The following is a 25,104-nucleotide window of genomic DNA, read 5'->3' on the forward strand; positions in this document are numbered from 1 at the left end:
GCATCTACAATCACACCTCAAGGGAGCTGCTCGCCAACAGGCAACATACCTACTAGTATGCATTCCATTTCTGTAGTGCATTGTTACAGCAATTTCTTGACACATTAAAAAAACATAAGCTGCACAAAACACTGAGCTTCACAGGAGAAAGGCAGCTTCGCCTCAGCATGCATCTCTCGGGCAGTAAAAGGCACTTCTTTTCATTTCTTCTATCAATTCAGCTGCTCCTTTCGCTTAACATCAATAATCCTTACTATCTCCCGGAGACCAGCTCACCTTACCATCCCCTGGAGAACACCCACCTTACTATCCCCAGAAACCGTGGCACCTTACCTTTTCCAGCAAGTAGTTACTGATGTGTCCTCCAATTGGGTCTCCTTTGAAATCAAAGTTTATGTCCATGTATTTGCCAAAACGGCTGGAGTTATCGTTGCGGTTGGTCTTGGCGTTCCCAAAGGCCTCTAGCACACAGTTGGATTTAAGCAGCATGTTCTTCACCCTGGACCACAGAAATGGAAATAGTGTGATGTTTAGTGCAACCAAGTGACCCTTCAAGTACACTGCACAAAGCCCAGGCCTAGAAGAGAGCACTGAAGTGCCATATATATAATTAGATTTCTTGACGCGTTTATAGTTCAAAAGATACATACCTTAGCAGTTATTCAAATGGTTCGAGTTCACATAAATTCACAAAATATGTAAATATAGCAAAATGTCCCATTACTCTTACCTCTCGACCTCGGCCCTCTGGCTGGGGTTGGTAATGGCAGCAATGTATTGCATTATGTACTTGCTGGCCTCTGTTTTACCAGCCCCGCTTTCCCCTGTGAGAAAAAGTAAAGATGATCAAGCTGTGGTTAGGGAACTTTAGTCAAGGGTTGGATTAAAATCAAGAAGAATCATAGTAAGAGTACGGCTACATCAGATGAAAAAACTCTACCGAGATATTTCCCCATAGAGTAAAGGCAGTGTTTTGGCAAACCATTTTCACAGAGATCCCTTGTGTCTAAGGAGTGCAAAAACCTACTGGTCAGATACAGAAACGAGTTCCTTGATTTGACCACTGATCTCCTCTCTTGCACTATCTGCATTGGTTGCATCTGATCTTTGGAATCAAATTTGAGGATTCTGGAAGCAGAGTGATACTGCAGACTTTTTTCACAGTTCAGATCCCACCCACATAACCCCTTTCCCAAAATTGGCTAGATCTTTACACTCAAATTCAAGAATTCTGGAAGCAGAGAGAAAGTTGTGAGTAACAGGAGGGGGCTCAAGTCCAGGCCAATAGATACTTCTTGCACATTTCAGACCCCACCCAGAGAACCCCTTTCCCAAAACTGGCTAAAATGGATTTGAGGTGTTGAGCCTCTTCATCAACAAGCTCGAGTAGAGCATCAGGAGGCTGGTCCAACAAGGTGGGGAGAGCGGCACTGGTGTTGTGGAAGCCAATTCAAGCACCAAAAGCACTTCAAGATTCAACTCTGACATTAATTTACCATAGGCATATGCGAAGGTCAGCGATTCACCAAAATCATATGCAAGAATCAGCAATACACCAAAATCCTACATGAGGGTTAGCGAACCACCACAATCCTAGGCAAGGGTTTGAGATTTACCACAGTTCAAGGCAAAAGTAGGTTATTGGCTGAAATTATAGGATTAGGTTGAGAGCAGGGCGGGAGGACCTGCAGTAAGGGAGAAGGTATCTAAGGGTGGTCGCAGGAAATTTAATTTCAACCACTTTAAGGTTAACTCCTTTGTTATTACAAGCTGTAGCTCTGAACCTTTTACTTTCGATGAGGAGGATGAAAGAACTCCCTTAAAAGGCGACAGAGGCTTCTCCTTTATAATCCTGCAGTAGGATGTCAATGTAATTCTTGGTTAGATGATTGTTGTTCTGCATGTTTGGGGTTTTTGTTATTCTGTGTTTTAGGGGGCCATGCACATGATGTAAGGAGTTTACCCATCAAGGCTAATTAACTTCGAGACAATACAATAGAATATGTGCTACTCAGGACTGCCATGGGAGATCTCAATTCCCTGAGATGGTTATCCATTTTGGCTGAAGAGTCGGTAAGCATCGGTGACAAGTGGGTGAGGCTTTTCTCCTATTTGAAGGGACGAACAAGATGGCATCTCATTATTGATTGGTATGGAGGTGCAGATGCAGGAGATGAAACGTCCATTCTCAGGGTTCACCCCATCAAGAGATTGGTCTTCTATCCAGTGGTTCAGTCTTCTAGTGGGATCTTCTATTCTTGCTGGATTTTATTACAGGATGACATTGGCCTCCCATCCCAGGAGCTTGGTCTTTGAGTAGATTGGTGGTCAATTACTTGGATTCAATTACTTGGATTCAGTTTTTTAAGTGAGGGCAGTTCATGTGGTCTGGGAGTACGAGTATTCAATGTGTATGCTTAGGTCTAGTCTATGAGTAGATCAGTCTTCAATGCCTAAGGTTAATCTATAAGTAGAGGGATTCTTCATATCTGGGGTTAGACTATGACTAGATGGCTATTCTAAGAATAGGACTAATGTACAAGTACACTGGTCCTCCTTGCCTAGGGCTAATCTATGAGTAGATGAATCTTCCACGCATGGAGTTATAGTCTAGGAGTATATGACTATTCCATGCCTGGAGCTGGTGTATGAGTACACAGATCTTCAATGCCTGGATTTAGTCTATGAGTAGATGGATATTCCATGTCAAGGGCACATGAGTCTTTCACAGCTGGTGTTAGTATATGGATAGATGGGCCTTCCATTCCTGGAACGCGTCTATCAGTAAATTACTCTCAGATGCCTGGTGTTAGGTTATGAGTAGATGGGCCTGTCATGCTGGGGATTAGTCTCTAGTCTAGAACTAGATGTATTGTTCCATATCTGGGGTTACTCTAGAAGTAGATGAATCTTCTGTGTCTGGGGCTGGTCTATAAGTAGATGGGTCTTCCAACCCAGGGGTTCATTCTCTGAAGAGATGCTTCTTACACCCATCTGGTTCCATCTATGAGGAGATAGGTATTCCAATAGTCCAACCCTGTAGGTCACTGTTCTATGTTGATGTAGGTGATGCATTTCATGTGAATGGTCTCGTCATCCCTGTATAGTTTGTATTGCTAAAAGTCTCTTATAGTGCCTAGTTTTCATTAAAAAAATGGAAATCTGGTTGTTCATTACCAATGTCCAAGATGCTTTATTCCACTTTCCCTCTGCACCAGGACATACATATGTCTGGGTAATTGTGACTGCCACAAATACAAAATTGTAAGCAAAATACATTGCTGAACATTACACTGAAGCAGAAACATCTACTCCTCTTCCCAAGAAAGACTTGCATAACCACCTACCTGAAATGACAATGCAGGTATCCTGGCATCTCCTCTTCATGGCTTTGTAGGCAGCATCGGCGATGGCAAAGAGGTGTGGCGGGCGCTCGTACAGTTCACGACCCTTGTACTGCTCAATGGTTTCCCGGTCATAGATGTTCAGGGTCTTGTAGGGGTTGACGGAGACTACCACCTCCCCAATGAAAGTGTAAATGCGCCCCTTTTCAAACCTGCGAAAGACCGAGCAAGAGGTGAGCGAGGAAAATAACTGGAGTAAAAACAATCTTTAATGTGACTGTATGATGGATGAGGTTATAATATCTCCCATAAATATCTCGCAACGCCACCATTTTTTATTACTTCTTTTGCGCTCTATTCAAAAATAACTTTCCACGTTTAGTAGTGGGCTAATAAACTACTCCAAATCTAATCCTACTATTGTCAAACCTTAGTAGGTCAGGAGTCTGGCATCAGAGTTTGTAAAGTTATTCTTAATTTGCAAATTCATGTAGCACAAATGTGCCCCTGTTATGCCATCACAGTGCAATCTATCTCCATAAACCATTATGGATCCCGGTCTGTGATGGAAAATTCAGAACGGTTTGGAAAGTCACAGAGCGGTGAATCTATGCTTCGAGATTATGGCTGGAATACCTGAGTAACCTCTAGATCACATTTTGAGTCCAGCAGGGATGATTTTGCATTTCACGCTTGTGAGCTCAATCAAATAAGTACCATTGAATTGAGTACTAATTACACCATATTTTTTTTAATAGCTTGTAAGCCAGCAGACAATTCAGTTTGTGGCAATAGCTACATAAATGGTGACAGCAATTAATGCTCATTAACACATACCTCAAAGCATAGAGCGCTCCAGCATACGGCAACCTAACCCAACAATAATGTGCAGGTAATCCAAAAACTATTGCATATAGTTACTGCACATATATATTTTTTCTAATTGATCATTTTGTTGTCAACAATTGACTTCCTCTGCACTGGTGGAGCTGCCGTTCTGCTTTAGTTTAAAAAACAATCGTATGCTTATGCAGTCCTTGTTAGCAGGTATAATAATAAAAATCATCATCATCCAGCATCACAACCTATGAGTATTCACATCAAGGGTATCCATCAGCACCTTTCACCAGCATGGATAATGTTAATTTTCCTTTGGTGGGTCTTGTTAATTCCTTAGTGCTTGTGCACTCTATAGCAACTCCTGATAGTTGCAGATTTAGACACCGGTAAAGTTGGCAGGGCAGAGCCGGCTTAAGCACAGGTGGCGTCCAGTGCAATAAACGTTTGTCCCCCCCTCATATGACCTTTCCCATGGATTCCCTCACTACCACCTGGCAAAAGTGCCCCTCATCTCTCCATTGACCCTGTCTCAAATACATTTCATTTGTTTAAAAGAGCTGGTAAAAGCTGGCTTTACTAATCCACTAAGCTAGCCACATAAAATACAGATCTGTTCTTTGCAGCAGGCCAATTAAACCTCTGCGCTACTTTATGGCGAGTCACAACTGCTACACAAAACGTCGACCTCTTTCCCAATCACAAACATTAATCAGAAGAGTTGTCCTAACATTTTTATTGGTGCCTGTAAGCTGGACGCACAAGGAACTCTTCAGCAAGTTCATTTTAATCGTGTGTTATTGGTAAATACAACGCCCCCTCCAGGTCAGAACCCAGTGCGGCCACATCGTTTGCACCACCTTAAAGCAAGCCCTGTGGCGCGTCGGAATTGTCCATAAATTTGGCCAGACAGCCCGGCTAAGCAACTCAAACACAATAGATACTTCTTCTCCATTGGAGACCAGTAATAACAATTTCACTGGTCTACAGGTCACCCAAAGCAAATACTTTGAGGCTGAAATAGATTCTATACTCCCCTGGAGACTACCGCATGGTCCGTGGTAATACCTTTGTATTTACCGCAATGTGTAAATACCGATAAGGTGCAGTGAGGTATTTACCTGATCAAATAAGTTGCACCTATTTGGAGTTTTGGAGGGCAAAGCGAGGCATAATACGAGTAGTTGGTATTTATTGAACTTGAAATCTGGACTTTTTGTTGCCTTTTTACTGCCTAATTTCCATCAATAACACCCTTGCTGCCTATAAGAACAATATTTTACTATTTAGAATGACGAGGGCTGCAAAGTCGAAGAAAAGACTGAAGAACCCAAATCTTGCCACAAACATTTTTTGTTACCTCCTTAGTTCGATTTTTTCCTCCTGCCTTTACATGATCTGTTTTGTTGATCAAGGGTATCTTTCATACTCGGGTGAAATAAATACACAGGTTGTTGTCCCTTTGTTGAAAGTTGAGAAATTCTGTGGCGGATCAAACAGTGCAAGGATGAATACAACTTGTAATAAAAATTGGCATAAAAATTGGCTTAGACTTTATATGGTAAAAAGCATGCTATTAGTGGTGGGCATTGATCTTGTACTAACTAAAACAAATGATATGCACTGGGGTTTTAAAATTGATATTGACATCTAAAATAATGATCAAGTTAAGACTTTAGGAATGATTTTTGATTTACTCATGCCTAAATGGGTAAGCCAAAGACACACAACTGATGGATGGAATGCAGAACAAATCAAAACATTCACCCCCAGTCAAGAGGTCTGGGTTAAATCCATCATTCTTTTGCTCACCATGCCACCACAGTTTAGACCTGGCCCTATGCAAATCAGTCTTGACCCTGTGCATCATGGGAACAGTCCAGCCCGAACTGCCAAGCCAGGTCCTCCCTGGACCGGAAACAAGCATCCTAGGACCAGTTTCCGGTTTCGGTTTTAGCCAGGATAGCTTGATTCCAGTGGCACAGTGAGCCGGGGACCCACGTCTGGGCATACCTGGCACACTTAGGGCGAGAAAGCAAATGACACACAATTGATATATCGAATGCAGAACAAATTAAAACATTCACCCCCCAGTAAAGAGATCTGGGTTACATCCATCATTCTTTTGCTAACCATGCCACCACATTTTAGACCTGGCCATATGCAAATCAGTCTTGACCCTGTGCCTCATGGGAACAGTCCAGCCAGAACTGCCAAGCCAGGTCCTCCCTGGACCGGAAACACGCATCCAAGGACCGATTTCGGGGTTTCACGACTGATGAAACCCCGAAACTGGTCCTAGGATGCTTGTTTCCAGTCCAGGGAGGACCTGGCCTGGCAGTTCGGGCTGGACTGTTCCCACTGGGCGCAGGGTCAAGACTGATTTGCATAGGGCTGGGTCCAAACTGGAATGGCATAGTGAGCAAAAAAATGATTGATTTAGGCCCAGATCTTTGTACTGGGGTGAATGTATGACATTGTTCTGCACTCTTTCCATCAATTGTTCTTTTTGTAAATGGGTAAGCCAGTGATAAAGATGCAACTTATTACCATTTTAAAATGTTTTGAAGAGTGCAGCATCTCCTGAACAACGACAATACAGCTAAATTGGCATGGGCTATAGTGGGGTGTAAACTCGAGCACTGTAATGCATTGTTGGTAGAGACAACCAAAATAAACAGATTCAAACTGCATGTAGCTCAAACCTCAGTGATGAGAGCAGGGGTAACAAGCGCAAGAAGACATGCACTGGCTTCCAGTTCAGGCCGGGGTTTCATTTGAAATCCTAAATATCATCAACTAAGCGATTTATGGAAATGCCCTGGACGGTGTTAGAAGTTGGCTTTCTGTACATGCCCCAAGCAGATAGCTGCAATCTTGTGGTAAACAACTTTACTTGTCGTGCCTAAAACCAGTCATATACATGCTGGAGGACCTGTGCTCACAAATCAGGCAAGAAGTCTATGGAATGAGCTCCCTGATCAGAAGCATCTCACAAATGAAGAATCTTAAGACTCAGTTTTTTAAGTGATCCTAGTATGCAGCCATGGCTCGTGTACCTCAGGGTTCACCTGCTTAATAATGACTAAGATGGTGGATGATGGATGGTGAATGGTGGATGGAGGGTGACGAATGGTGGATGATGAATGATGAAAGATGATGGTAATAATGTTGCTTCATCAGTATCCATCACCATTAACCCTAATTTGCTATATTATAAGCACCACAGACAAATTGAACTGTCTTTTCTCACTTGAGTAATAGTTTTTATCATTATCTAACTAGGTTCTGCCAATATTTCCCACAAGAGGGCAAGTTTAGTATCTGACAAGTGATAGGTATTAGAGGTGGACGGGCAGCTTGGACGAGGCACTCATGAACTATTGCAATATATTTCATGGTGCGCCGAGGTCTGATCCTCCAACTGCACTTCAGAGGCAGGCAGTAAGTGCCAGATGCATCAAAGGGTTTTGCCCATTCTGTGTTCATGGGAACATGTGTTTATGCATATGGCCCTTAATGTTTCAAGTGGGAAACGTACGTAGCCAGAGGTGCTGCTCAGGTTACAGATACCTTACAGGATCGGAAAGCAGCCAAAAACCTAAGGTTACACCAATACTAAGCTCCGAACTTTGTCCTATAAACTAAAGCTTTGTTAGTATAGCTGATAAAATGCCTCCACATGTCATACAACCAAGTGCCCTCTGGCACCAAAGATAGAACATCAATATTAACTACACCCAACTCAGCATCAACTATCACCAAAATACCAACTTTACATTTATTCAGGAAAATCAATAATTTTGACCCCCAAGTATCAGTTTGGCATTTCCTGACAACACACAGATTTTCTTCTCAAAACCCAATGTTTATTTTCGGTAAATAAAGTAAATTCCCTCCAAACAAAAGTAGATCATTTCTTAACACATTTTTGTTACTTAACAGCTTTTTTATTTAGTATTTTAGTAAATCCACAAGTTAGCCCACCAAATATCAATGTATCATTTTTATCAGGTGCTCGCGTGCTCCCCACAGACAGCCTTGCATGTTTGCGTATCGCAATCACATGGCAGGAGTAGCCATCAAACACTAGGAGTTGGATAGCAATGCTGCGGATTTCCATATTGTGCCAGGTTGCTTATCAGAAACAATGAGCTGCCACCATATGCCAGCAACAGAAGACCTGTAGTAGGCCAAGGAGGACGACACATGAATGCCTTTAATATGTCACGGATAGACACGGAATGCCAGCGCCACTATCAAGTCAAAAATGCCTATTTTATGTCAAGGTGGGCCATTATATGTCAGGGACACAAAAAAAGTCTAGAGGAACTATAATATACGTAGAAAAGACAGACACACACACCTCTACTCTTGCCGAGGAAGCTCTGAAGGGAGCGTCCAAGCCAGCAGTCAAGTCAGGCCAGTCCACTGCTGCTTAAAGGGACACATGGCGTTCAAGCCACAGGGTCAAGCAGTAACAGCTGTCTGATGCAAGATATGCCTTCTGCAATGACCCGCTGAAGCACGTCTGTGATAGGGATTGGAACTGTTCCCATATTATTACCACTGCCTTCTACTAACAACAGGGCAGTTTGAGTAGGTCGTTGCATTAGTCCAGGCCTGGTCTGTAATTGCCCTCTGAGGGAGGCCAAGTAGATGTTCACACCGACTATCATTGTTTAGCTGTTTGTTTTTTAAGGTTTTGATGGAGAGATCTGCGCTGAGTACTGGAAATGTACGATCTGAGACAATTTACAAAATTACATTTTCAAGAAACGCATCAATGGATTCATAAATGTGCGCATCTAATCATGTAGCCAAGAAGCCAATTCGTCAGTCAGGATCCCAGGAGATCAAAGTTCCATTCCAAGCTACTCTGCAAATGGTGTGATCCTGGGCAAAGCACTTTATATGGCTGTGTTACTTCCTATCTTTTGCCAATGCCTACAACTATGCTAACCTCCAGCATATAGCGTTACATTAAAATATAATTACATTTAGTGTAGGATTGAGTAAGCAAGGGCAAAGGAGAGCTCATCCTGAAACTGTGTGAAGAGAGCAGGCGGGGAACAGACAGATTGGATTGGCTCAGTAGCCAACATCTGCCTCACATCCAAAATGTACCTGCTTTCAGAATCCTTTTTCAAGAACTCACGTTATTTACCATTTCTTTCTGTGAAGAAACATGCAATGCCATCCATTCCATGCCATGCCATGCCATATCAAAACGAAGCCAGAAAGTAGAAGCAGATCAGGGAATATCAAATACAGAGGCAGAATGTGGGCCCAACCTATAGATGGTTCACGAGTTTCTTAGACAATTTTAGATTGTGACCTTGTCAATTCTGTTGTCTCTGTTTTTTCCCTCAGGATAATGTTTGTTAATTAGACTTTGATTTTGGTGCCTTGTTTATTCTGTTTTGTTTGCTTATAACCACTGGGATGCATAATCTGTAAAGCGCTCCGATACCCTCGGTGGTAATGTTCCCGCTATATAAAACTTTCAAAATAAATAAATATCAAAAACAAAGCTAGAAAGCAGAAGCTGTCTATGGATACCGAAGAAAGAGTCAGAATCTGGAAACCACCTATGGCATACCCAAGGAAGCCAAAGAACGATGATGAATTCAACCCAGATCTGTGACTGGGGTTGAGTGTCTGAAAAGTTTCAGCAGGGCCGGCTTTAGGGCGTTGACTTGGGGTGGGGGTGTCATTTTTCAAAATGTATATTATCATTTTAAAAGCACCTGCTGCCAAGTTTCTGGCCTCCAGCAATTTTCAGACATCAATTAAAATGTCAAGATAACTCTGGTGATTAAGCGTCTTCCTGGAAAGAGACTGGAGGTTTTTCTAGTGGATGTTTTGACTCATCCTACTTTAGTAATTTCAAAAAGGGGTGGTGATGGACAGAGTATCTGAGTTAATCAGAACACTCCTACCCAGTCAACAGATCAGGGCTTGATCCATCACCGTTTTTTAGCTCACTGCACCATCCCAGTTCAGAACCTGGCTATATGCAAATTAGTCTGTCCCTGGCCCAGTGCATCATGGGAACAGGGCAGACCAAACTACCAAGCCAATTCTTCACGGGAAAGGAAACAAGCTTCCGGGGACCGGTTTCTGGCATTACAGCCGTCTTCGGCCCGGCTTGCTTGAATCCTGATGGTGCAGTGAGCAAGGGACTCATGTCTGAGCATACCCTTCCACACTTATGGTGGCCAAAATAATTTCAAAAAGGGGTGGTGATGGACAGAGTATCTGAGTTAATCAGAACACTCCTACCCAGTCAACAGATCAGGGCTTGATCCATCACCGTTTTTTAGCTCACTGCACCATCCCAGTTCAGAACCTGGCTATATGCAAATTAGTCTGTCCCTGGCCCAGTGCATCATGGGAACAGGGCAGACCAAACTACCAAGCCAATTCTTCACTGGAAAGGAAACAAGCTTCCGGGGACCGGTTTCTGGCATTACAGCCGTCTTCGGCCCGGCTTGCTTGAATCCTGATGGTGCAGTGAGCAAGGGACTCATGTCTGAGCATACCCTTCCACACTTATGGTGGCCAAAATAATTTCAAAAAGGGGTGGTGATGGACAGAGTATCTGAGTTAATCAGAACACTCCTACCCAGTCAACAGATCAGGGCTTGATCCATCACTGTTTTTTAGCTCACTGCACCATCCCAGTTCAGAACCTGGCTATATGCAAATTAGTCTGTCCCTGGCCCAGTGCATCATGGGAACAGGACAGACCAAACTACCAAGCCAACTCTTCACTGGAAAGGAAACAAGCTTCCGGGGACCGGTTTCTGGCATTACAGCCGTCTTCGGCCCGGCTTGCTTGAATCCTGATGGTGCAGTGAGCAAGGGACTCATGTCTGAGCATACCCTTCCACACTTATGGTGGCCAAAATAATTTCAAAAAGGGGTGGTGATGGACAGAGTATCTGAGTTAATCAGAACACTCCTACCCAGTCAACAGATCAGGGCTTGATCCATCACCGTTTTTAAGCTCACTGCACCATCCCAGTTCAGAACCTGGCTATATGCAAATTAGTCTGTCCCTGGCCCAGTGCATCATGGCAACAGGGCAGACCAAACTACCAAGCCAATTCTTCACTGGAAAGGAAACAAGCTTCCGGGGATGAATCGTTTTGGCCACCACAAGTGTGGAAGGGTATGCTCAGATGTGAGTCCCTTGCTCACTGCACCATCAGGATTCAAGCAAGCCGGGCCGAAGACGGCTGTAATGCCAGAAACCGGTCCCCGGAAGCTTGTATCCTTTCCAGTAAAGAATTGGCTTGGTAGTTTGGTCTGCCCTGTTCCCATGATGCACTGGGCCAGGGTCAGACTAATTTGCATGTAGCCAGGTTCTGAGCTGGGATGGTGCAGTGAGCTAAAAAACGGTGATGGATCAAGCCCATATCTTTTGACTGGGTAGGAGTGTTCTGCTTAATTCAGATACTCTGTCCATCACCACCCCCTTTATGAATCGTTTTGGCCACCACAAGTGTGGAAGGGTATGCTCAGATGTGAGTCCCTTGCTCACTGCACCATCAGGATTCAAGCAAGCCGGGCCGAAGACGGCTGTAATGCCAGAAACCGGTCCCCGGAAGCTTGTATCCTTTCCAGTAAAGAATTGGCTTGGTAGTTTGGTCTGCCCTGTTCCCATGATGCACTGGGCCAGGGACAGACTAATTTGCATATAGCCAGGTTCTGAGCTGGGATGGTGCAGTGAGCTAAAAAACGGTGATGGATCAAGCCCATATCTTTTGACTGGGTAGGAGTGTTCTGCTTAATTCAGATACTCTGTCCATCACCACCCCCTTTATGAATCATCCTACTTTAGTACAGAGGGTCAAAATGCCTACTGCTCGGAACGTGTAGCATGCAGAGAAGGAAGTGCATATAATGTAAATAGGTCAGTGGGTTACTGCTTCTGTAAGAGAGCGACTTTCGTAACGTCGTTTAGAAGTCAAAATCCTATACTATAGAACATTGCGCTATTAACTGTCATCCTAGAGCTGCATGCAAACTGCAAGGTATATGTTAGAGCTATACGTTTTTTTTGCCCAGTCTTTCATCATTTTAATCTTGTGAAAAGGGTTCATTTGAGTAGAAAACAATGATGTTACGTGTTAAATTCTGATGTTTGTTTTTCCAGAACACAGACCCTTAAACTATATTGCCTACCTGTATCGATGACATGTCACTCCTACACTACACCTTGTAGTCCTGTTGATGTAACATTTTCTATACACTGATTTACACACATATGATTGCCTCTGTGCAATGTGTGTGGTGTAAAGTGCTCTGACACTTTACACTGGTATAAGTGGTGCTATAAAACTTAATTAATCTGAGAGACAGCAGTTATGGAGACTTGAGGGGCACTGTTAAAGGGTGCTAGTGAGGGAATCTGTGGCAGAGGTGGCCATTGGGTGTGGGGGTGCCAACAGACATTGTCACACAGGCCACCACCAGCACTAAAGCTGGCCCTGAGTTTCAGTGCTCTGTGATCATTATCTCCTTGTGTTTGCTTCGTTGGCTCCAAGTTGGCAGGGTATGCCCAGACGTGGGGCCCTTGCTCACTTTGCCACTGGATTCAAGCTGACGTGGCTGATGAGTGGTGTTACCCCGAATTCGGCCCCAGGATGCTTGTTTCCGGTCTAGGGAAGACCTGGCCGGCAGTTCGGGCTGGACTGTTCCCATGAGGCACAGCGTCAAGACGCAGTTGCATATAGCCTGGTCTGAACTGGGGTGACGAAGTGAGCTAAAGAACAATTATGGATTCAACCAAGATCTGTGACTGGGGTGTGTGTCTTTAAAGTTTCAGCGCTCTGTCCATCATCTCCTTGTGTTTGCTTTTTTATACCGAAGGAACAGCCATAATGCTGAAGAAGACATTGGAATATCAGGGAGAGAGCCAGAATGTGGCAGTCAACTATGGAAACGGTAGACAGCTGTATTACCAGAGGAGGCCATGGAATGACAGAGAGAGAAGAAGAATGTGGAAGATGCCAGTGGAATACCAAAGACACAGCCACACTATGTGGTACGTTTCTGCCATATCTAAGACACAGCCGTAATGTAGGAGCAGTCAATGGAATACTGAATACAAAGCCACAATGTGTGAGTCGACATGGTACACCAAAGACACAGCTATAATGTGGGATAAGCTTGTGGCATACTTAAAAGACAGCCATAAGGAAGAACCATCTATGGCATGATCAAGACAGATGGACAGACTTTGGGAGTCTGTGTCATACCCGAAACTGAGCTAGAACGAGGAAGAGAGCTGACATACAGAATGGGAGAGAAGACTGTGACGTGCTCCAGGCAAGCGTGCCAAACAAAGCCTCCAAGGTGGAGCTGCCAGTGCCATGCACACATGCAGACTTGCCTCTCACCCACCAGTATTTTGCAATAGGACGTCTTCAGTTTTATGAGCTGGCACCTGAAACAGAGAAGCCATGCCCAACTCCCTCAGGCACTCACACCCAGGTTTGAGCAACTCTGTCAGCCACTTCATAAAGTACACACAAGGCAGTCCGCCCACTTTGCTTTGAGACGACTCGAAGGCTCAACTATTTGCACACATACTTTATAGGTTAATCTGCAAACTGAATAAATCTGGGGGTGCAAGATTGTGGGGCTGAGAGAACCTGGAGCCTCTGCCATCTATAGATTTCAAGGGCTCAGCAGATTAGGAGAGAAGTAGAGAATCATACACAGCAATTCACCACCAGGACTGGTTGGCATACAAAGCTTTCCCCTCAATGAGTCATGGCACAGAGGACAGGCGCAAGATTGACAAGAGAATAGATCTCTAGGAATCATTGGCTCTGAAGACACAGGGACACAGAGTCACTCACCTCCAGGAACCACTCACCCCAAAGGCAAGACCTCATACCTTTCACAAATCTTTACATCTAGGAATCAGAGGTTAGAGAGACAGCCTCAGAGAACCAGGTATTCCAGCTCCTGTAATCACAGGTCCAGAATACAGGGAGCGGCACAGAACATATTTTACCTACAGAAACCAGTGGGTAAAGTTATAAGCAAAATGTTTCAAAATCTTCCATTTACAGTATTTACGGGTACACAATACACCAGGGTCCTTGGCCCTTCCCGCAATAGATGCCACAGTCCCATGACACAGAAATACCACATTTGTTATTTCTTTTAAACACAAGCTCAGATACTTGCAGCTGTATTCAATGCTCTTTACCTCCCACAATCACAAGTAGAAGATATCGCAGGCAATGAGTCCTTCACCTCAAGCAACTGCAGGCTCAGAATCAATCACACATTCAGCATACAGGCCGAGGGATTCAACACCTTCACTGCTAGTAATTACAAACTCAGGATGCAGCAGCGGGATTCAATGCCATTTACCTGCAGCAATCAAAGTACCAGGACCTAAGCAGAGAGGAGCAAATCCGTTCACCTCTAGTCATCACAAACTCTGAATATGCGCATAGGAGGGATCATCGCCTTTTGCCTTTAGCAATAATATCTCCAGAATATAGGACAAGCATTTGCAATGCAATAGGTCTCGCATTAGGAAAGTTTGAGCTATTGGTATTGTAAATGGCAAAGTTTTTATTTATGTGTTGTTTTTGAAAATAGCGAAATTAATAGCTTTGTCATTTACAATGCCAATAGTTATAACTTTCGCAAATGTGATACCTATAGCATTTGTAATGCAATATGTTTTGTATTTACATGACTTAGATGTATTGCTATTACAAATAATAATGGCGTTTAATTTTTTTAAATAACTAATACTTAAATAAAAGTTATTGTAATTTATAATGGCAATAGCTTAAACTTTTCTAAAGAACTTTTGTGAACCAAGACCCACATTCACGCTTACCAAAACAATGACACCCCCCCCCCCCCCAAAAAAATTAATAAAGAAAAGAGCAACCGGACACAAGATCGGGCAGTGGTTAGAGAGGTGCCAACACAAGCAAGAGACAATAGTCTGTCAGAAGCAGATGGGCTTGTAAAAACCTGAGCTTAACTCGTGGGTCCAGTGAAAACCATACTGCAAAAATATCTTACTATGCCGGAGTCGTTTTTCCCCCTTTCGAGTACCGCCGGCCTGCGACCAGGAAGTCAGGCAGGCCGGCGCGACAACCGGAAACAGGAAGTAGGAGGGCGGGAGCCTACCCCGCCTCCCACGGAAGAGCCGCGATTGTTTGGAGCACCGGAGCAGGCAGGAGCCTACCCTGCGCCCCGGTGCCGAAGGAGGGAGGAAGAGTCCTGCTGCCGGGCCCTGCAGCTGAGGAGAGCCGCCGCACCAAGGAAGCCGGTGAGTGGGTTGCTGAGCTGCGAGGGCGGAGGGCGGGCCTGTGTGTGCGCGCGCGCGTGCGGCGGGGGGGGGCTGTGTATGTGTGTGCGTGCATGCGTGTGTGTGTGTATGTGTCTTGGAGTGCGTGTGTGTGTGTGTGTGACTGTGGAGGGGGGGTTGAGCGAGTGTCTGTCTGTATGCGCGCGCATGTGCACGGCGCTGGACAGAACGTGCGCGTTCGCGCACACAAATCCAGGGAAAAAGCTCGTAACACCCTCTTGTCCGTCCTTCCCCCCGTAACAGACAACATTAGGTCTCCAGCTGGACACCTGCATCCTTTGGATGCAGTTTACCAGCTCGACCTAAAAAGGGGAAACTAAGTCTTGCACCTTTCGTAAACACAAACTCAGGATACATGCAGAGGGATTCAATGCCTTTCACTTTTAGAAAATATTGTCAAAGAAGATAGGAAGAGGGGAAAAAAAAACCTTTCACCTCCAGTAACACAAACGCAGGCTATATGCAGAGGAGGGATCAACGCCTTTTGCCTCTAGCAATCACAGCACCAGGATGAAGCACATGGAAATAAAGCCTTTCAAGACTAGTAAACATTAACACTGGATACAAATACAGGGATTCAATGCCTTTCTCCTCTAGCGATCGCGGAGTATAGGCAGAGGGAAACACAACCTTTTCGCTTACAGTAAACACAAATCAGACACATGCAGATGGGTTTAATGGCTTTCACTGCTAGTAATAGCAGGATTAGGGATATAAAGTATTTAATCTCTCGGGCCACGGTCTCATGATATAATGACACCAAGCCTTGTACCTCGAGGAATCTCTGGCTCAGACAAGTGCCAGAATCAGGAGTACCTCTAGGAATCTCTGGCTCACGAGATGAGTGAAGGGCTTTAGAAGTTTCACTTCTTGGCAGAGTGACATAAAGCAATTGATCCCTGCGCTGGCCTATGCCGAAGATTTCAGCAGGGACGGAGGCAGTAATCCCTAGATCGAATGGCCGTCTGTAGGATACAGTACACAACGCTTTCCATCCAGAAACTGCTTAGACTTTAAATTGGCATACGGATAAAAGATTTACCCAAGGGAAAATTGACTGAACACGGACGGCAGCGGTTGGGCATTCGCCTCTTTGAGCAGGTGGAACATGGAGACATGCTATTTCATTTCTATGGTCTTACCAGGTGTTAACGTCAGAGTCTGGCGATAGCGTTACCTGCTGGGTTTAACCCGAACAGTTCGGCCTTGGGCTAATCTGTTGGGAAGAAAGGGATCCCCTGCACCACTGGGACCTAGGATTGTTGTTGTCACTTAATCATAGTAAAATAGCACAAAAAGCTGGAACAAACACATAAAAAATATACAGCTTAAGAACAGCAGATTATGGGAAACCTAAATGACACAGTCAACAGATTGCCAGATGAATGTATAGATCATTGTCCATATGACAGTAGATAGCATTACTTCAACTATAAATTAATACCAGTACAGAGACTTTCCATTACTTAATTGTATTTCGTTTTTATTTGTTTATTAATTTATTAAGGGTAAGATTGCTCCATAGTCATGCATCACAAGGGTAAAAGAGGTGACCCCCCCCCACCCCACGTATCCCCCACACTTCATTTCTTGCATCCTGGGAGCATATTATTTGCCCAAACTTGACCCTTGGACTGATTTAACGATTGTAAAACTGTACAGTACAACAACAATAATTTGTCCACTTAAAAATTCAACTTCACCTTTAGAGAGGATTTTAAATTAAAATTCATTTGAGTGTAAACAATATATTTCTATCTGCTCCAAATCCAAAGTTATCACTTATTTAATGCAATAAAGGAACCCAGTGTTAGTTAATAACAGTGGAAAAACAACTTTAAGAGTTTTCAATGATAGGATATGTAAAACTTAAGCACACATGTCCTACTTTTTAAATATAACATACCCTGCCTAATAAGCCATTAAGGCCTTTCTTAGGGGTGAATTGTATGTATTTATAAGGAAGGTTTAGGCCTGGCAAAAAGTCAATTTTACCTGGCAAAAATGGCAGTTTAAACCTGCACTATGGGCTGCAGTGGCCGGCCTGAGACATATTTTAAAATAGTACTTAAGTGTGTGGTAAAATGCATGCTGCAGACCTACTAGCACCATTTAACTTACAGGCCCCATGGTACTTGTGGTATCATTTACTAGGGCCTTCCAAGTAAATTAAATGTGCCAATTAGGTGCCATACAATATTCCCATGTTTGAAGGAGACGGAACAAGCAATTTAGCTCTGGTTGGGAGGGAAGAAGTCCTAATACCAACAGAAACTGGTTCAGCAACAGAAGGCAAAAAATCTGGCAGAGACCCTGCAAAAAAAGGCCAGGTCCAACACTGTTCAACAAACATCTGAAAATGTGATAAAGAAACTTCAAAATTAAAAAAGTATATATCACTGCCATGAAAGGCATTGTTTTTAAAGTGACAGTTCTCAAACATGAACTTGGAAACATTCATGCCTTCCCCGCCCTGACAGCAATGCCATTAGTGAACAAAGTTTTCATGTGCACCTTCTATGTGGCCTAGGTTATTAATGTACATGTAAATATATTATAGTATATTAAATCAAACACAAGAGGCTCTGTACAATGCACTTCCTTAACTCCTATATTCAGGGTGCTCTCATATGTGAGAATGAAAACAAATGAGGCAGAGTGAAATAAATCTATTTCCTAGGATCACACACTTTGGCCAAGTGGAGAAGCCGGGATTGATTCCTACTTCTAAGCACTCGTAATGTTTACATATAAGAGATTAAAAGCATAAGGAGATTGTGAGGCCTAAGATTCAATTTCAGTCCAATACAATAATCAAGTTACTTCCTATGTACACCTGACGTACCAAAGGTATTGATGGCTGAGAAGGCTCACCCTAGGGTGCTCTAGATGGATAGCAGCTCTGATACAGCATAACACAGTATGGTCAGATATACGATTCTTCAACAGACTAGGGTCTTAGTTAGAGGGTGGTATGGAATATTACCCTAAAAATACCACAACTCACTGTGCTCACTATGTACATGCTTAGCTTCCCCTGGACTCACCTTCCACCCCCGTTCCCCTCACTCACACCCTTGGGAACACGTTTTATATGGTTACCTTGAGGATACTGCGCAGGTCAATATTGTTGGTCAGTATTTGTGAAGGTCGATCTCACCCAGAAAATTGTATTCGATGAGGCCTCGCCTAGAATACTGCTTTCAGTGAAGCCTCTCCTACAACATTGCGTTTGGCGAGGCATCGCTTGGAATAATGTGCTCAGTGAGGCCTCACATAGAATTCTAAATTCAGTGAGACCTCGTCTAGAATACTTTGTTTGGGAAGGTCTCCCCTGGAATACTGTGTTATGTAACCCCTGGGATAGAATACTGTGCTTGCCGAGCCCCTGGCTAGAATACTGTGTTTGGAAACTCCTTGACTAGAATACTGTGTTCAGAGAGCCGCTGACTAGAGTGCTGTGTTGGTCACATCCTGCTAAGGATGAATACAGAGCATAGACCATCTGGAGCATGGCCCTCAACCTTTTCTGTAATACAAGGTACTTATGTTCAGTTAAATCATCATCAGTGTTGTAATAGTGACAACATCAATCAAGATTACATTAGTGACCACCCAGGCAAGGTTATCCGCTGTGATCACCTCGGTGCATCAGGCAGGGTCGCCAGCAGCAATGTAAAATAAGCTTTACTAATTTGGAATGCCTCTGCATGGGTTATACAAAACAGCCATAGTGTCAAAGCAATGATGTAGTAATAAGTCTCTGCAACTCCACATTATTTATCACTCAAAGATCAGCTTTAGGCAGTGCTTAATTTGTAAAATATTAAGGCTCTGACCTGGAGTCCACTGCAGCTTGCACCACCCATCGCCTTTGTCATCGCTGCCAAAAAAACTACTGACCATCTCTCTTGCATGTAAATGCAACAGTTCAGATTATTCCAGGTCCCCAAAGCTAAAGGAATGACTGGGGAGGTAGGTATTAGCAATCTTAATGTATATTGTATACCTAAACAACAGTTGTTCTGCTCATCTCTAAATTAGATGAGCAGCGCTACCATGTGGTAGTCTGTTCTATGTATGGTGTTGACAATTATGTGCCGTGCCGAGCATCGGAAACCAATTAAGTGCCGGTGCTGAGCACCGGAAAGCACCAGCTCAAATTATGCACTGGCTTTAGGTATAAGATAACAACTATTTGCAAAGTAAACATTCACCCTGAAGGGTATATTGGGCTGAAACAACAATGTTTATTGTTACCCAAGTCAATAATTGGAATTGTTGAACTGGAAATTCAAATGTTTTTCTCCAAACATCAGCACATGAGTGCTGAACATAAACACATTTTGGTCCTGAAGTTTTGTTATACATGTATTAATTCAACCAAGGAAACACTTCTACTTTAGTAGACTGGACTGCACACAGGAGAGCTACTTACACGCAACTGAAGAGCTAAACGTACACTACCAAGATGGAAGCTTAGTGTAGGGCAGGGATGCACTCGCCTTATAGCTGCATAGAGTGGAAGGGAGAGCGGTGTTTGGGTGGGGTCGGTGTAATTCCATACCTCTGAGGCATGAATGCCATGGGAGAGGTGGGTATGGTCCTAGAACAAGGGGTTTAAGCCACGTCATCTGAGGGGGAGGAGGCTGGGCAATGTGAGGAGTGCCAGGAAGGAGTTCATTGAAAGGATGGCAAATGAATGGAACAAGATGCTTTCCCTTGTTGTGCTCTGGGAAACCTTTGTTTCCATTGACGCCTCCCGCCCCTGGGTGCATTAGTCACACTCTGGGAGACTCTCGCCCCGCCTGCCCATGATAACCCATTGATTGTGGTGTCTATCCCACACCGCGGCAGCGCCAGTTTGCAAACATAGTGTCTGAAAACAGATAAGGACGGCTAACCCTGCATACTTTGTCCCTTTTCTGCCTATTTAACCAAAGTTCAGGGTTAAAAAGGTCTCCGCCTCACATGTGCTATTAACCCAGGTTTCTGTCCTGCACTACTTGTGAGTCACCAGCTTTGTGGTCTCCACCGCCTCTGCTGGGTGGAGGCCATTCTCTGCCTTCCTGTAAAGAGATTACTAGTTCTACTCCTGAGCTCCTCTCTTTAGCTCTATTATGATGTTTCAGTTGAATTCTTTGCTGAACAAGATTTTCCATTTGTACTGTCTTCAATGGCTTCTTTCCTCCCAAGAAAGGATATTTGGATTTTTAAGCTTCTCCATATAAGTCCCGAGTTTAGGCCCCCAGCCTCTAGCCCGCCTCCAGTCTGTCTTCACCTTCCTTAGAATGTGGCCTCCATGCCGGGGTTCAGCATGGCCGGACTGGCCAGGGCGGGCGTCGGGCGTTTCCCCGGGAGGCTGGAAGTGTGGGGGCCGGTTATGTTATTGTGAGTCAGTTTTGCAGCACTGCTGCAATATCGGCCCCCAGTAACAAAAGCAGCAGCGCTTCACACCAGGCCCGGCTCCAGGAATTTTTATTTGGGTAGGACAAGGGCGCATTTGGGTGGGCCACTGCGTGCTCAATTTGTCGCTTCCGGAGGTAGCCTACACGCCCTAGATTACATCATATGTACTTGCAAACAGGCAGCATGATACAACGGATTGCTTCTGTGTGTACACAGAGCATATGGAGAGTTATTTGAAAGTAAGACCAATATCTGGACCTTACTGCAAACCCTCGAATTTCAGCTCCGCGGCTTCAACACAAGTACTTGAATGCTAAGCATATAAAAAGCATTCAAGTTTAAGGAAGTGCCTACTACTACACGAAAGCCTTGACACCATTGCACTAGAGTGAACTGTGAGTGAGTTTTAACAACATGATTAGTGATTTATCGCCCTCCAGGCGGTGAGGATCCCAATCTACTCGCTCTGCTGGATACGATTGTTCAGTGCTCCCTCCTCCACCCTCAATTCATCGTGGTAGGAGATTTTAACATTCATATGGACAAAACAGATTGTGCTGTTGCAGAGCTGCTTAGATCTACATTAAATACGGCCAAGCTTAGGCTGATTAATGATGGCCCTACACATACAGCGGGCCACATGCTCGATCTCATCTTTTCTAATATTAAGGATGTGCAGCCAGAGACACCACTACCACTGACATGGTCAGACCACTCACTGGTCCCATTTAAACTGAACATGGCATATGATAGTCCGGCTTCAAGCAAATGCTTTTTCTTGAAGAGACAATGGAAGAAACTGATCCCTGATATCATGGGCCCTGCTCTGGCACAGAACATTCCATCTCTCACCGCCAACACGAATACAGACGCACAACTTCTTAATGAGTGGGTCGGGAATATGGTTTCTTCCATTGCCCCGGCCTCACGAGCACTTTCGAAGAGAGACTCCCCCTCTGCCCCCTGGTTCTCGCAGGATCTTAGAAAAGAGAAAACAGCCTGTAAAAAGCTGGAAAGACTTTGGAGAGCAAACTACGGGCTGGCAGAAAAAGCCAAATATAAGGAAGCAGCCAAAAAACTTCAGAAAGCTATCAGGAAAACAAAAAAACAATTTTACGCGGACTCTATTCAACAGGCAGAACAGGCAAGCAAACAGATCTTCAAGGTGGTACAGTCCTTTTTTAAACCCAAATGCATCGAGAGGAAAGTCCCCCCGTCAGCTACTCTATGCAAAAACATCTCTGAGTTCTTCGACCAAAAAATCAAAAAAGTTTACGAATCCTTTAGGCCAGAAATAAAAACGGTGAAATCGGACCTAGCGATTAAAGATGTGATGGGTGAAACCCTTACTCAATTCAAGACCATACCTCTGAGTGCGGTGAGACAAGAACTTGCCTGATGCAAATCCGGCTCTCCGGACGACCCATGTCCAGCCAAACTATGGGGCTCCATAGCGGATTTTGTAGCCCCCACAATACAACAAATCTGGAACTCATCCACCGTTTCGGGAGTATTCCCTAACGTCTGGAAACATGCAACTCTCCTCCCGCTGAAAAAAAAACCTAATAGGGATCCAGAAGATATCAGTAACCTTCGCCCGATCTCGCTATTAGCCGCTCCCGGAAAAATGTTTGAGAAAGTAATACAGCGCCAGCTGAGTAAATTCGTCGAAGTAAATAAGATACTTCATGAGACACAATCAGGCTTTCGTCCCGGTTTTAGCACGGAGACAGCGCTAATTGAGGTAGCAGAGTCAGTAAGGTGGTCGATGGATGCAAGAGACTCAGCGATGCTGGTACTCCTGGATCTATTGTCCGCCTTCGACACGGTGGACCACACTAGACTACTGATGCGACTGACCGAGATAGGTATCCGTGACAATGCACTGGAGTGGATACGTTCGTATCTGTCCCAGAGAACACAGAAGGTGGCATTGGGGACTGTCTCTTCAGCACCCAAGGTCCTCTGCTGTGGAGTCCCGCAAGGGTCGGCACCAGCCCCCTTTTGTTCAACATCTACCTCGCTCCTCTCTTTACGTTGATTGCCAACTGGGGTGTCAAGGCAATTTCCTATGCCGATGACACCCAGTTGGTATTTCCGTATTCAGAGGTATCGCAGTAGTCCTTCTCGAACTTTAGGGGATGTCTCCAAGATATAGCCTGTTGGATGAATACGAACAAATTAAAATTAAATACCAATAAGACTGAAGTGATCTTCTTTGGAAAGGGCCCCCCTCCTCCATCAGAACTATGGTGGCCAACGGAGATGGGCCAAGCCCCCTTACCCAGCCGCACGGCAAAAAATCTTGGAGTGAGGTGGGACGATAGCCTGTCCTTTACCTCGCATATTCAACAAGTTGCCGGTTGTTGCTTGAGTAAGCTCAGGAATCTCCGTAAGATCTTGAGACTCCTCCCGGAGAGTTGCCGGAAAACTGTAATCCATGCCACTGTTACATCTAGGCTGGATTACGCTAACGGACTATATCTGGGCCTACCAAAATACCTGACTCACAAACTTCAGGGGGTCCAAAATGCGGCTGCGAGACTGCTGCTGCGTATCCCTTTCAAGCAGTCAGTCTCTCCGCATCTGCGATCACTGCACTGGCTTCCAGTTGCCAGCAGAATCAAATTTAAGGCACTCACGCTGGCCTTCAGATCTCTGTTTGGTACCTGCCCGGAGTACCTGAAAAGTCGTCTCCCAAGATACTCCCAAGCCCGCGCGCTGCGTTCCAACTGCCGCGTTCAACTGGTTGTCCCACGAACCAAAAGGGCTCGATTAGGAGGTCGAACTTTTTCTGCAAATGTTACAACATTATGGAACACCCTACCCCCAGCAATCCAGCAAGCCCCCGCCGAACCTTGCTTTAAGAAGTTGCTAAAGACTTGGCTCTTCTCTCAACCCGGCTAACTCTCTCACTTACTACCCCCCAGGTCAATCTGTGTTCTTCTAGCGCCGGGACACCTCCCTGCGAGGTAGCTGTTCGCGCTGTACAAAATGCTGTATTCTTATTATTATTATGCGAGTATTTAAAAGTTCAAAAACAGTAGGGCAAGAATCAGCCCGGAGGCAGTTTTTAAGAGGGCAAAGCAGGAGTGCTCATGAACTCCTCCTCAGACTCCCTCCCTGCCACCCTCCACCAGTGCCCCTCATCACTCCAAAGCCCCTCCCCCTCATGACCTCCTCCTCAGACTCCCTCCCTGCCACCCTCCACCAGTGCCCCTCATCACTCCAAAGCAACTCCCCCTCATGACCTCCTCCTCAGACTCCCTCCCTACCACCCTCCACCAATGCCCCTCATCACTCCATAGCCCCTCCCCATGACCTCCTCCTCATACTCCCTCCCTACCACCCTCCACCAGTGCCCCTCATCACTCCAAAGCAACTCCCCCTCATGACCTCCTCCTCAGACTCCCTCCCTACCACCCTCCACCAGTGCCCCTCATCACTCCAAAGCAACTCCCCCTCATGACCTCCTCCTCAGACTCCCTCCCTATCACCCTCCACCAGTGCCCCTCATCACTCCAAAGCCCCTCCCCCTCAGACTTCCTCCCAACCACCCTCCACCAGTGCCCCTAATGACTCCATAGCCCCACCCCATGACCTCCTCTTCAGACTCCCTAACAAACAACCTCCACCAGTGCCTCCCATCTCTCTGTATCTCCACCCCCATGATGTCCCCCTCCGATTCCCTCATTGCCACCCTCCAACAGTGCCCATCATCTCTCTGTAGCCCCTCTCATATATGCATTTTATTTGTTGTATAGCGCTACTCGTAGTGTAGGGTATCACAGTACTGTACATCACACACACATTATGCAGACACAAGGATTCATAAAAGTATGCAAATCAGCCTATAGGGAATGTCAAAGAAGCTAATGAGGATTACCAGGTGTAGGAATCACATCTCATCCATGCTGCTGGGAAATATGTTTTAAGAGGGTTGGGTCGGGAGAAGCACACACACAGGATTTAAAGTATACCCCAGTGGTTGGCTTTACTGATTAGAATGTATATCTGCCCCAACTCTGTATTGCAACATTAGAATAATGAAATACTGGGAAAATTAGAACCAACTAGCAATACAAAAAAAAAAGAAATCTAATTATACCATTCTGGTTTGTATACACGTCTTTGATGACAGTCCTGTCCTATGTT

At 44.8% G+C, this 25,104-nt stretch overlaps 1 protein-coding gene across 1 annotated transcript in view; it reads right to left on the bottom strand.

The window, feature by feature from the left end:
- Positions 1-25,104, bottom strand: part of MYO1D (myosin ID) — a 620,564-nt gene that overhangs the window by 383,705 nt on the left and 211,755 nt on the right. Inside the window, exons 2-4 of the mRNA XM_078645112.1 lie at positions 3,348-3,556; positions 731-824; positions 334-499 (exon numbers count right to left, since the gene is read on the bottom strand). Of these exons, the coding sequence (XP_078501238.1) occupies positions 334-499; positions 731-824; positions 3,348-3,556 (469 nt within the window). The remainder of the gene's footprint in view (positions 1-333; positions 500-730; positions 825-3,347; positions 3,557-25,104) is intronic.

This window comes from Lissotriton helveticus, chromosome 5_1 (genome assembly GCF_964261635.1).
Source record: "Lissotriton helveticus chromosome 5_1, aLisHel1.1, whole genome shotgun sequence".
Taxonomy (NCBI): domain Eukaryota; kingdom Metazoa; phylum Chordata; class Amphibia; order Caudata; family Salamandridae; genus Lissotriton; species Lissotriton helveticus.